Raw genomic sequence first — 13482 nt, 5'->3', positions numbered from 1 at the left:
AGAGGGAGTGAGGGACCTGCCGCCCCCGAATTGCCGAAGGTGCTGTCCCTCTCCCTTGGCCGCCCCAAGCACCTGCTTGTTAAGCTGGTGCCTGGAGCTGGCCCTGCTTCTAGGAAGCTGGAGGCATTCAGCTCTGTTGCTGGACCTTTCCATCCTGATCATCTGTTCCTACCCATACAAGAATTCCAGAATCAAGTTTTATTTATGGGGAAAAGACTAATGATAACACTAATACAGTATTGATCAGCAAAACTCCTGTTTTCGTGGTTTAATTTCCAGTATGGTTAATGACACAAAGCAGAGACACAAATTATTGTAATCATCTGTCTTTAGGAGAATTGAGTTTCTTGCGTCTTCTCTGATACCTGGAAGAAAAAAGAATTGCAGTGATAATTTGGAACGTATTCTTGGATTTTTCCTGTCAGGATTTGTTTGTAACCAGTAGTCTACAGCCTACATACTAGTAGTGCTATAAAAAGATACACGAGCTGATCAACACATTTGTCTCCTGTTCACAAGGTGTTACCTACATAAATAACACTGCAACTTCTACTGCTGCATGAACAAGTACACAATACAACCAACTTGAAAATTCACATCTGAATCTTGTACCTACTTTAGTTACAACCACCACGACCAAGATTATTAAAAGCGATTGGCAAATAAAACTTCAGTTTTTCCAAGTTTATTTATTCTATGCACGTGACAGCACTTTGGATAAAATTCATTTCACTAGATGGTCAGATAGCTTTTCCCTTGCTGAAAAGGGTCCTTAAAACTCAAGAAAATAAAAAATGACCTGATCCTTCATAAGGATCTGCTCATATGACTCCATCACTCCATCAATGACTCCCTCCCACTTTCTAAACGCATTTAAAACAAAATCAGAACATCCTTTAAAAAAAAAAAAAAAAAAAAAGGTATGGCCTAACTGGTATTTTTTAAATAGTCAATTTCACTAAAAATTCAAGTGGACAGTGTCCTTTCAACTAAAACTAGCACTACACTAAATCAGAAGAAGATATCCCTGATTTCATATACAAGAAAATGAAATTTTGTTGCTTATTGCGAAAGAGCAGAGTTTTTACAAGTTTCTACAATCAATTCTTCCTCATCTAATCCCATATGCTCTTTCTTATATAACGGCAGTCATTCAGGGAAGAATTTGGACCAGCTCTTCAGTTCTCTGTTAATTTCAGCCAACTTAAAGTTTTATGAAGCCACTTTAGAAAGGACTCTCAACAGAAGCTAAAACAGGCTTTGTTTCCACTGGCACAGCTGAACATAGATAGTGCCTAAAGTGGAAGTAACTTGATCAGGAGTGCTTCCTCCTCACAAATCTTATCTTTTAAGAGACTGCAAATATAAGAGCTGACAATGCTTCCCTATCACAGGCCCTTTGAGACAAAGGAGCATCCACGGTGTTTCACAGTAACTTAAGACTCTAAAAGCAACTGCTACTAGGAAGGATTCTAGAAAGTTATCACTGGAGGAGGTAAGTATTCAAAAAGGGTAGATAATGCTGAGAATTTTAATTTCCCAAAGGCTATAAGTCTCCGAAAAGAAAATAATTTGACCTCAGTTCTCCCACTTTGGTCAGTAACTAAGGTCTTGTCTACACTACGGACATATTACCAAATTTATCAGCGTTGCTGATATTGGTGTAGCTCCACTGTTGTTCGGAATGTTGGAAGCCCTAGTGTAGACTGTCACTGGTAAGCACTGTGTCATCTAACCCTGCTCAGAGCAGGTCTAATCGACAGAGATATTAGGCAGAAACTAATGTTCTTGGTCAAATGTACTTTACATAATAGATTGGTTTCACAGTGAGACATTAACGAAGAATACAAGAATTATCATCTAATCAATCAGATGAAGAAAAATAATCTCCTTTGACATTACTATACAATACCCTTTTTGGTGCAATTCTAAGACCGTATCGCCAGTGAAAATTCCTTAAGGAATTTATCCCTATGTAAAATTAAGTGTTATGTAAAATACTTAGTAATGTTAGCATCAAACTATTATGTCATACCTAATGAGTTACCGTAGGAGTGAATTTAGCCCATGTTATTTATTCCTCTTTCCCTTCAATCCCCAAAGGACAAATACTTCAGAAAAGACACTTACTGTCCCACAGGGTACCAGCGATGTTTTGTTGTATAAAACATTTTGCTGAGCTCCTCAAATGTAGGACCTTTGCTATTCTTTAGCTCCTTCACTTCCAATCTAGATTTCAGTACTTGATCATGTGTTTCTTCTTTGTTATCCACTGGATCTGGTCGAGGTATGGGCTACAATATCATCAGTAATGAGCACATTACTTTAGTAAGCTTTTAGTATTTTTTAACTCTAATTAAAACATTTAACCACTTCCCTGAACTGTTCACAATCCATCACTGCAGTATTTTACTACTGCACAAGAATTAGAAAGTGAAACTGTCTCTAAACAAAAAGTCTATTTAGTCTGTTTTATCTTATCCAAGTTGAATAAGTGCAAGGAATACAAAGGGCACAAATGATGTAAAGAAAATTATCAAAATCTAAGGTTTTAGGCTCCCATAGACTGCCAGATTCGCTTTGATTAAAATCAATCTACTCTGTGCCTGTCCTACTCTGGTTGTAAATCTCTTTCCCAGAATTGTATCCCCCATGCCTACAGGGGAATCTGTCTGTATCCCCTGCAGGTGAATCTCTCCTGTGGACTCTATAGCACAGAGAGATGAAGTGATCACACAGGAGTGAGTGGCAGTCAAGAGGAAAACTCAGCTTTGTTCATTCAGGTTCATATACTGTACCCATCTCAATAGTACATTTTCCCTGCTCCCAACAACAGTTTGAACTACCTCTAGATCAGAGGTGGGCAAACTACAGCCCACGGGACCCTCCTACCCGGCCCCTGAGCTCCTGCCCCGGGAGGCTAGCACCCAGCCCCTCCCTTGCTATTCCCCCTCCCCCGCAGCCACAGCTCGCTCTGCTGCCCTCCCAATGCTCTGGGCAGCAGGGCTGCGAGCTCCTGGGGCAGCGCAGCTGCACAGCCAGGGCCTGACCCGGTGCTATGAGCTGCTCTGCAGCATGCCTGGCTCCAGCCGGGCGGCGCAGCTGCCTGTCCTAGTGCTCTGGGCAGTGTGGCTGTGGCGCCACCAGCCATCGGTGCTCCAGGCAGCGCGGTAAGGGGGCAAGGGGGGTTGGATAGAGGGCAGGGGAGTTCAGGGGGCTGGGCAGGGCAGAGGTGTGGATAGGGGTCGGGGTAGTCAGAGGGCAGGGAACGGGGGGGCTGAATGGGGATAGGGGTCCCGGGGGGGCAGTCAGGAATGAGAGGAGGGGTTGGATGGGGTTCTGGGGGCTGTCAGGGGACAGGGAATGGGAGGTTGGATGGGGCAGGAGTCCTGGGGGACTGTTGGGAGCGAGAAGCTGGGGGGGGTCGGATGGGGGCAGGGCTGGGCCACGCCTGGCTGTTTGGGGAGGCACAGCCTCCGCTAACCAGCACTCCATACAATTTTGGAAACCTTATGTGGCCCGCAGGCCAAAAATTTTGCCCACCCCTGCTCTAGATAGTAGCCAAATTCATATCACAATATTCTGGCCATGTTATCCAGTATACTGAGACACTTAATGAGAGCTAAAAAAGGGATAGCCCAAAAGAACATTGTTAGCCAAATTAAAGATTGTCTGTGCTTTCAAGCAAACAGGAAACATAGTTGTGCAAATCTGTATATACCTGTGTGTGCTCATATGGAATTTCAACTGAAGGATGGTAGCAGACAATTGTCCTTCCATCTGATGTCATGGCAAGTTCCACTTTACTATAAATGATGAAAACATTATACAGATCAGTATATGCCCTTATTCCTATCAAGTCCACCCTCTTGCTCAGGTGAGAGCACTCTGGAAGAGACATGAGTCAGACTGGCTGACCAAGAAACGGGCGGAAAGTCTAGGGTATTACGTGCATAAGTTTGCTATCTAAAGTTGAAAAGACATCTTGAAAATTTTACTCACTAAGTGATTTAGCAGACTAAGAACCACTGACTTTCAATGGGACTTAGACTTCCGAGTCACTTAGACATCTTTGAAAATTGTACCCAGCACCACAGTTAAGTGCATAAGATTTCCAGATAGTTTCCTTGTAGTATTTTGTATCTTGTTTGTTTTTTTGAAAATATTTAGAAACTAGGCTTAAAATGTCTACAAGATACCTAGAAGTCAGAAATAAAGCACGAAAGACCATGGCAACTAGCCCCCTCAATAAATTCCAGGGCCAATGCCCTACAAAAGAGTCCAGCACCTCTAATCCACTGGGCAGGAAAGGGAGCAGGGATTTCTACCAAGTGCTAGGCCCTACCAGTCAGCTTCTACATAGAAAGCATGATAAATGTGAAGCTCCACCAAACTCATTCTGCTGGAAGAGATGAGGCTTGTCTCATCTTCCCTGGAGAGACCGTTAGTGTCTATGAGGTGAGAGGGGTCTACACTATTCTAAGGCTGAGGGGGGATATGATTGCTATCTTTAAATATATCAGAGGGATAAATACAAGGGAGGGAGAGGAATTATTCCAGCTTAGTACTAATGTGGACACGAGAACGAATGGATATAAACTGGCCGTGCAGAAGTTTAGGCTTGAAATTAGACGAAGGTTTCTGACCGTCAGAGGGGTGAAATATTGGAACGGCCTTCCGAGGGAAACGGTGGGGGCGAAGGACCTGTCTGGTTTTAAGATTAAGTTAGATAAGTTTATGGAGGGAATGGTTTAATGGAAAAACATGATTTTAGCCAAAGGAATACCGTGCCATTGCAGGTAAATAGTATAATGGCTAACAAGGGTCAGGCTGGAGACTCTTGCCTACATGCTCGGGGTTTTACTGATTGCCATATTTGGGGTCGGGAAGGAATTTTCCTCCAGGGTAGATTGGCAGAGGCCCTGGAGGTTTTTCGCCTTCCTCCGCAGCATGGGGCAGGGATCGCTAGCAAGAGGGTTCTCTGCCAATTGAAGTCACTAAGCCACAGGATTTGGGGATTTCAACAGCAGAGTCAAGGGAAGGGGTAGGGATGGCTTTGTGGCCTGCAGCATGCAGGGGGTCAGACCAGATGATCATAATGGTCCCTTCTGACCTTAAAGTCTATGAACCTCCTTTCCCCACCTTTTTTAGATTTCTACCCAGTAAAGAACTCCAGTAACTGATTATGTTGCTACTCAACTTTCCCAAGCAGCTGCATGGACGTGCCAGTACTTTTGCCGAAGTACTGAAAAGCAGCCATGCTCTTTAATTTCACCGGGCCTCTTGACAAACCTATGAATATCAGCAGAGGCACAACAGCCCTTTGTCTATAGAAGACAACACTGCATTGATTTTTCACTTAATTCACATTTTGAACGTTAGTTTCACAAGCCTTATGTCTAGAAACAAGGCTCTTCAGAAAATGGCTAGATCAATCCAAAACTTGCAAAAGGAATAATTGGCATAAAGAAAACAGCAAGACTAACAGCAGATAGGGCAATTACTCCAATATTTATCCCTGAAGCTATGGGTCAAATGAAGTCCATAGTTGGTCAAAATAGATTTGATTGTGTACCAGTTATAGTCTTCTGGAAGGACTGAATATGTAGATTTATGGCGAGCACAATGCACTGCTCCATCTGCAAAGATGAGAAAAAACATCAGTGAGAACAAATGAAACTGCAACAAATTTAACTTTAAACCTGCATTCCGTTATCTCAAACATGAGTGAGCTCAACCAGAAATGCACATTCAGTTTAAGTTTAACGAATCCATTTAAAAAAAGTGTCTTGAATATCATGCCAATATTTCACTCCTATTATAATACATATTTCTAGAACTGCAACTGGCCCAGTACTTGGGTGCTATCCCAGGGTTATCCTTGTGGTACTCTAAGAAGTTGCAAAAAACCCATACCATACCAAGAAGTGGGCTGTAGTCCACGAAAGCTTATGCTCTAATAAATTTGTTAGTCTCTAAGGTGCCACAAGTACTCCTGTTCTTCTTCTTACTACTCCTAAAGTAATAGTTTCTTGCCCAATGAAATAAAAACACTGCTATATTATAGGGTTGCATTACTTTGTTGCTTCTGTAGGCCAAACTCTGCACTCAATTAGAGAAAGCCCCATATTAAGCTGCTGCCTGCTTCAAGTGTGTGTACAGGAGTGATGACGGGACCATGAGGGAGGCAGAAATAGGGATTGGGGAGGTGGAGGTTACATTCCCCAGCCCCTGCTCATAGAGCTGCCTTGCCCTTTACCCTCTAGTTACTCAGCCTATGCCTCCTTCCTCTTCTCACCTGATCCCAGAGGTTGATCCCCTTGCCCAAAGCCCTGGCTGGGAATCAGTTCCCACAAACACAGGGCCTGCCTTTCTCCTTCCAGGCAATTTTTGCAGAGGTTGAGCTGAAACCCTAGGGTTTGTTATAGACAGTCTCTGCCCTGCCCCCCCACTTTTTGTCCCTGATTTTTCCATCTCTACTTCCCCCATTCCTGGTCCTTGCTTCCTCATCACTCCCCACCACCACAACTCCCAACCCCCTGCCACTCCGCCCCGAGGTCCCTGCTTTCCCCTCCCACCCCACTATCTTCCAGTTCCTGCTGCTTCCCCCAACCCCACTCCTCCCTGCTCCATGTCCCTGTTTCTCCCTGACTCCCAAAACTCCTTCCTCTAAAACGCTTACTTTTCTTATACTCCAGGCTACGGACAATCTCCCCATGCAAGTTAAGATACTGCCTCTGATATGCAGCAGCAGGGGGCACCACAGAGATTCCTTTGCCTTGCAGTACTAGGCAGTCTGATTTTCCTGTAAAGCAGGCTGTCCTGGTTTTCCGATTTTCACCAAAATCAATAGGATTCTGCCCACTGACGCCTAGAACATTCCCTGAAATGTTGGAATTGATCAGATGCAGTGTTCACAAATTATCGTATTACATACAGACAAATAGAAATGCCAAGAAGTTATGTAGAACCTTGCTTTGCTGGGCTAATAGATGTATAGAATGAGAAATTATGAATACAAAGACTGTTATCCATGACAACATCCAATTCCAAAAATGCTTTCATGTTTCATAGAATTGCAGCATCTTCACTTTTCCCCGAAACTGTGTGGGGTTTTAGTTCAACAGTAATTCATGAGCTTATGCTTCATTGTTTCTGGTTCTGGCCAGATCACAGGGTAGTAAACTCATACATTTTATAGCTATCTTATGATGTACTCTTCCACTTGTGTGGGTTTGTTATTTTTAAATATTTGAGTTTCAGTGCGTCTCCACTTTGAAGATGATTTTATCAAGAAGTATGTGTAGTAGTAATCTGAACTTAGATTTATGGGTTTTTTTAAACTGACATTTTTCAGGGATTTATTAGGATGACATGCATACCTGTGTAAGAAATTAGGCTCATGAACGTCAAACTCATTACTGATATTTGAAAGTGATCATAAAAATAACTAGACTGGGTACAGTTCTTCTAATGTTCCATTATTTTACTGTTTACTATAAGTATGGATATTGTTAAATATTAATACTCCATTGCTTATGGCAGATATGACACAAGTGTCTTACTTCCCACATATTTCACAAGAACAGGCACAGAAACCTAAAGCGAGGCCTAGTCTACAACAGAAAGTTTTACTGGCAAAACTCTACTTTTGTTGGCATTGCCTGGTGTTCATTACACTTACAGCTTCAGTGTAGCAAGAGATTACCACTACACTTCAAGCTCTGAATTACATTCACAGGAAACAATAAGGAGTTTGGGAAGCAGAAAACCCAGAATCAGCACAACTGTCAAAACATTTTTCTTCCAACTTTCGCTGTCACATTTTAGAAGACGTGACATAGCTCATCTTCGACTTTATATGGAGATACTATAAGATTTCCTTGGCGGTGCTTACAACTCCAGATACCCAGCGCTTTTTCTTCCACATATTGCTATCTTCAACTAACACCTCCCCAAAAGCCAATCTGAAATACTGCAAAAATCAGGCAACATCGCATATTATTGCTTCTTGTTCAAGAGAAGGTAAACACGAGCCTAAGAAATCAAGTCTTCAAATCTCAGATGCCTCCTAATGTTAAAATGCTCTTTAAAGCTTGGTTAATGGAGCTAATCTATTTTAAAGTTCAACACTGGAAACTTCAAGGGCAACCAAGTCAAAACGTGACTTAGTAACACAGCACATAACTCCATAAATATCAAACTTTAACCAGGTGAAATATAAAGGTCACTTCTCTGCCTGTGTTACTGTAAACTTTGCTCAGAGCTAAGTACCAATGCAAGAGTCTTTTAAAAAAGAAAAAGAAAACCAGAAAATTTCTAAACATAGGATTTTCATAAAGCAGCACTATTTCTTACTCTGTACTGAGGCCTGCCTACAGAATGTTGCTACATTCATCCACATAGTATTGGACCACACAGCTCTTCTCAATGCTATTGCCATGGTCACAGGAGACAGAAAATTGGTGCTGGAGAAAGAAATATTCTGGACGCAAATGGTATCCTTTTAACTGCAGCACACACTTCTGAAGGAGCAGGTTTCATCACTGTTTAGGAGACAGAAGGGTTGACAATTAGATCTTGAATCTTTTATTAATAAACTATGAAAGATACGACTTGCACTACACCTTATATATTGTTCAACAAGTGCTGGAAATATTTGTAATGAGTTAAGAATTAGCATCCACTTACTAAATAGTACTTCTGAGGGAAGGAATTCTGTACCAAAAAAATTAAAAATTCTGCGCACAATATTTTAAAATTCTGCATAATTTTATTTATCAAAATATTACAGTGATTATATTGTGTTATTTTGACAAATAAAATTATGCAGAATTTTAAAATTTTTAGGCACAGAATTTTTAATTTTTGGTGCAGAATTCCCTCAAGAGTACATTACTTTTGTGTGGCACAATCTGGGTGTGGGCAGCTCAGTGGAGGGGTCCAGGTATTTGTGGGGAGAGGGGGATCAGGATGCAAAGGGGCTCGTTGGGGGGTTCTGGGTGCAAGGGGAATGGGACTCTGTAGGGGAGTCCAGGTGAAGGTAGTTAGGGCTCAGCTAGGCGGGAGGTGTGGGGGCTCAGCAGGCAGTCTGGGTGCTGGGGGAGTTGGGGTCAGGATACAGCTGTTTAGGGGGCTCCCAATGCAGAGGGTGAGGCTCGGTGGGAGGGTTCAGGGTGCGAGGGGGGGGAATAGGCTTGAGGCGGAGGGAGTTGGAGGGAGCACAAACGGGGAGCAGCTTGCTGTACTGTGACCCCTCCCCCCTGTGGTTAAGGAGCAATGGGGCCAGGAAGGGGAGGCGCTGCTCCTCCATCTGCCTGACCACCCTGCACCTAACCCCACCCCACCCCACCCACTCAGAACCCCCACCCCACTCTTCATGCAGACTCCTTCTCCCCCCCCCCCCAAGGTGTAGAGCTTCCTGCAGTCAGGGGAGATTTCTGGGGGTTGATTTGACCCAGCCCTGGCTGCTCCGTGCAGGGGAGGGGGGAGAGAGACTTATCTGCGCTGCCAGGGAGGGGTTAGTGAGCACTGGTGCACTAACAGCAGAAGCTTTGCAGGAGAAGGCGCCTATAGTGAGTGTTCTACCCACTGTGCTAAAAGTTATAAGGTGGATACCACCACCTCCTCCAACCACTTGACTTATCTTTCCTTCCCTTCATTAACTGCCCTGCAGTTTAGGCAGGAGATAGGCATCTGGAGGCTTAAAGTAAGGAAGCACTGCGCATGCTCAAAAGGCAGAAAGTTAGGCACCTTGGGAACTTTTATCCTGAAAATGTAGGCACTGAGTGAGTTTAAGCACCTACAAGGTTCATTGGAAGTTTTAGCAATCACAGTGAAACCTAAAACTTGGACCTTTAAGTATCTCTGTGAATCTAGTCCTCGATCTCTATAATACACAGTGTATGGGCCTGGCTTCTTCAGATCTTGATAAGAACATCAGCATCCTTTTCAGAACACTTCAGAATCAGGGTTGTCAGCAAAACCACCCCTCACAGCAGACATGTATAGGATCTGGCACTGCTATCAAACGGATATATTTAAAAAATTTCTCCTTGAGGCCTAATAGCTATGCCAATCAGGTGTGTAAAGAGGGAATGACCTGCCAGGTAGCTTGCCTATAATGAAAGCCATCCTATGCAACTTTATCAGAAACAAATGCAGAACATGTCTAGTAACTGCCACACCCCATTTCTGGATCAGGACATCTCTGACAGCACTTTTCAAATATGCTGAGACATAACATCACAATGTTAAGTGAGCTGAAAATATTTTTGTTGCAGCCTATGCAGACGGTGTTCTTGCATATCACACTAAGGACTCATTAATATTACCATCATAATGTAAGAGAGGTGTAAGATAATGCTGGGTTTGTAAGTTAAATTTTCCTGGGAGCACATAGTTAATAAAGATAAGGTTTACAGCATGTGTGGTTAGCAAGCAGATAGAAGCGGAGATCAAAAAGAATTTTTTACAGTTTAAAGCACCAAACTGTAGATTCAGTCTCATGGGACAAGAGTGCCACCACTTTGTGTACTCTGCTTATACAGGGGAGTGCCAACAACCTCTGCATGCATGGCAGGATCTACCACGACACTGTCAGGCCTTCATTGTCCTGAACAGCACATAGTGCAGAGAAGGTCTATGGTCACCTTAAATTAACCTTGAACCATTTAGTGAAACTTTGTCAGCACAAAACTGATACCTGTGAAATACTGTAAAGGCTTTTTACAAAGAGCCACACTCCGAAAAGTTAAGCTCCACTGCTTCCGCCTACTCTTTGGTCTTCAAATAAAAAACAAAACTAAGTTACACTGGGACTATAAAACCCTTTAAAAATATTCAAGACAGATCAAAGGATGGAAGATTAATATATCATGTTTTGGGGAAAGACTCCTGTAATCTTCTAGGTTGTTCTGTCATCAAAACTAAGGCCACTTTACTTATGAACAAGAGCATCCACACAGCGATTTAAGGAGCTGTAAATTATGTGCATTAACTTCACCCTTCTATTGTGTTCAGGTAGACAAGCCCTGATTAAGGGAAGGGAATAAGGGAATTTGAGGGAGGAAAAGCCACTGTTAATTCCTTTACATTAAAATGCTTCAACTGGTTTTCCATGACACCCATATAAATGGGAAGCTGCAGAAAATCAGATGCAAATACTTCTGATGCAGTATTCACCACACAATCAGCATGAGAGTTGCAAAGCCATGAACAATAATGGTGCATCTAATATAGGAGTCAGCATTATAGTTTGTAACCTATGCTAAGACAGTGTGTTTTTACCATAGAGTAACTAACATGCATTAGCTATCTCATTGTAAATACATAGTGGACACAAGGCCCTTCAGTTTCACCAAAAGACAAACTAGGTAAGGTCAGCACTAGGACCCCATCCAACCAATATAAAGGATTAAGGTCCCCTCAGTCTTTTTTCTCAAGACTAAACATGACCCAAAGGTTAAAAAAACTGGGTAAGTTTTCTAAACGTTTTATCATTATTGTTTCTCTCCTCTGGACTCTCTCCAGTTTATCCACATCTTTCCTGAAGTGTGGCACCCAGAAGTAGACACAATACTCCAGTTGGGGGTCTCATCTGGGCTGAGTAGAACGGGACAATTACCTCCTGTATCTTACATATGACACACTTGTTAATACACCCCAAAATGTTATTAACCTTTTTCACAAAGGCATCACATTGTTGATACATGTTCAATTCATGATCCACTACAATCCCCAGATCCTCTTCAGCAGTACTACCCTTTAACCGGTTATTCCCCATTTTGTAGTTGTGCATTTGAGGTTTCCTTCCTAAATGAGTACTTTGCACTTTTCTTTATTGAATTTCATCTGGTTGATTTTAGACCAATTCTGTCATTTGTCAAGGTCACTCTGAATTCTAATCCTGTCCACCAAAATGCTCGTTCCCCCTGCCCAGCTGGCACCATCCACAAATTTTATATTCTCCACTTCCTTATCTATTTCATTAATGAAAAGATGGACTAGTACAGGACCCAGAACTGAGTTATGTCCATGTACTTTGACAGCAAACTATTCATAGCAACTCTGAATATCTTTCAACCAGTTGTGCACCCACCGTATAGTAGTTTCGTGCAGACCACTAACATTTTGCTAGTTTGCTTATGAGACTATCGTACGGGACGGTCAAAAGCCTTAATACAATTAACTTATCACATCTAATGCTTCCCCCTTCCACTGGGTTTAGAGCGGTAAGCCACAAAACAGCAACGAGAACAGATGTTTGACCCTCCGGGGTTCCCAGCTCCCCCCGATCCTGCCCCTCCCCCGGGAACAGCAGGGACCACGCTGGAATCCCAGTAAGCGGGAGTAAAGGCAAAGACGACGGCAGCCGTTACTGCGCATGCTCAGATCGCAAGCTCATTAACCGTCGAACAGCAATTCGGTTTGGCGACAGGAGCAGATTATGACGTTACGTCTCCGGCCGCTCACGCGCTGCTCAACCGCCCGCCGCGGCCCATCATCGCCTTTCATCCCTCTGCGCCCCCCGCCGAGCCCACCAGTCACACAGCACCGCTGGAGCCCAGAGCCAGGCCGCGCCCGGCCGGTTGGGACCGACACCGATGGGGGAAGCAGCAGTTACCTGGCCCGGCCCAGAGAGTGGCGCCATTATCTTGTTCTGTGAGGCTCCACAGATTCAACTGAGAGATGTTCAATGAATCAATCAGTCTGTAGGTACTCGCCCAATGCCTTCCTCGCGATGCCCGGAAGCAGTGATGTATATTTCCTGTGACGTAGACACACCCTCAAAGCATGATGGGAAATGTAGTCCAAAGCAGTGTATAGGCAAAATACAAACAGCTAGCGTCCAAACCTCCCGCACGAGGTGTGTCCTGCCAGGCCCAGCCCCGTCCACCACCAGCCAGGGGTGCCTGAGCCAGCCCCACCCCTCCCTCTTACCTGCCACCAGTGGGGGTGCAAGGTCAAGTCCAGCCCTGCCCACCTCCAAATAGGGATGCCAGGCCCAGCCTCACTCCTATGGGTGTCAGGCCCAGCCCCAGCCCCATCCTGCCTGCCAAAGGAGTGCCAGCCCCAGCCCCACCTCTCCTTCATGTGCCACGAGAGGTGCCAACCCTGTCCACCACTAGCCAGGAATGCCAGGCCCAGCCCCTCCCTCTTGCATGCCACCAGCTAGAGGTGCCAGGCCCAGCCCCTCTGCCTGCCACCAGCCATGGGTGCCAGCCCCCACCCTTCCTATCACCAGCCAGGAGTACCAGGTCCAGCACTGCCTTTGCCACCAGCTACGGGTGCCAGGCCCCAGCATCCCCCCAATCCTAGTGGTGTCAGGCCCAGCAGTGCCCAGCCACATGGCCTTTTGCTGAAGTGCAAGGTCATCTCCATAATGTTACCTCAAAGGCTGTTCTCTTCCATCTTTATTTAGGTAATGCTTCCATTAATCTTCAGTGGGAGCCTTGTCTGAAATAAGGGTTGCAGGACTGG

The 13482-nt window shown here is 44.2% G+C and overlaps 1 protein-coding gene across 1 annotated transcript; it reads right to left on the bottom strand.

The window, feature by feature from the left end:
- Positions 1 to 239: 239 nt before the first annotated feature.
- Positions 240 to 12746, bottom strand: MRPL42 (mitochondrial ribosomal protein L42). The gene is made up of 6 exons (XM_054028032.1): positions 12626 to 12746; positions 8359 to 8546; positions 5576 to 5639; positions 3722 to 3806; positions 2131 to 2294; positions 240 to 365 (listed from the first exon to the last, which is right to left on the bottom strand). The coding sequence occupies exons 2-6, from the start codon at positions 8441 to 8443 to the stop codon at positions 320 to 322; spliced, it is 444 nt and encodes a 147-aa protein (XP_053884007.1). The 5' UTR covers positions 8444 to 8546; positions 12626 to 12746; the 3' UTR covers positions 240 to 319.
- Between the last annotated feature and the right edge of the window lie 736 nt (positions 12747 to 13482).

Source organism: Malaclemys terrapin, chromosome 1, assembly GCF_027887155.1.
Source record: "Malaclemys terrapin pileata isolate rMalTer1 chromosome 1, rMalTer1.hap1, whole genome shotgun sequence".
In the NCBI taxonomy this organism is placed as follows: Eukaryota; Metazoa; Chordata; order Testudines; family Emydidae; genus Malaclemys; species Malaclemys terrapin.
The sequence above is the reverse complement of the archived record's forward strand: the minus strand, read 5'-3'. Positions and strand labels throughout refer to the sequence as shown.

Bases quoted from the DNA above. Each gene is read 5' to 3' on its own strand.
- MRPL42 (XM_054028032.1), bottom strand. From the start codon at position 8,443: ATGGCAATAGCATTGAGAAGAGCTGTGTGGTCCAATACTATGTGGATG. The intron at 5,640-8,358 runs GTAAGAAATAGT...TCATCTTTGCAG, and splicing joins TAGGCAGGCCTCAGTACAGA to ATGGAGCAGTGCATTGTGCT. The intron at 2,295-3,721 runs GTATATACAGAT...ATGATATTGTAG, and splicing joins TTCCATATGAGCACACACAG to CCCATACCTCGACCAGATCC.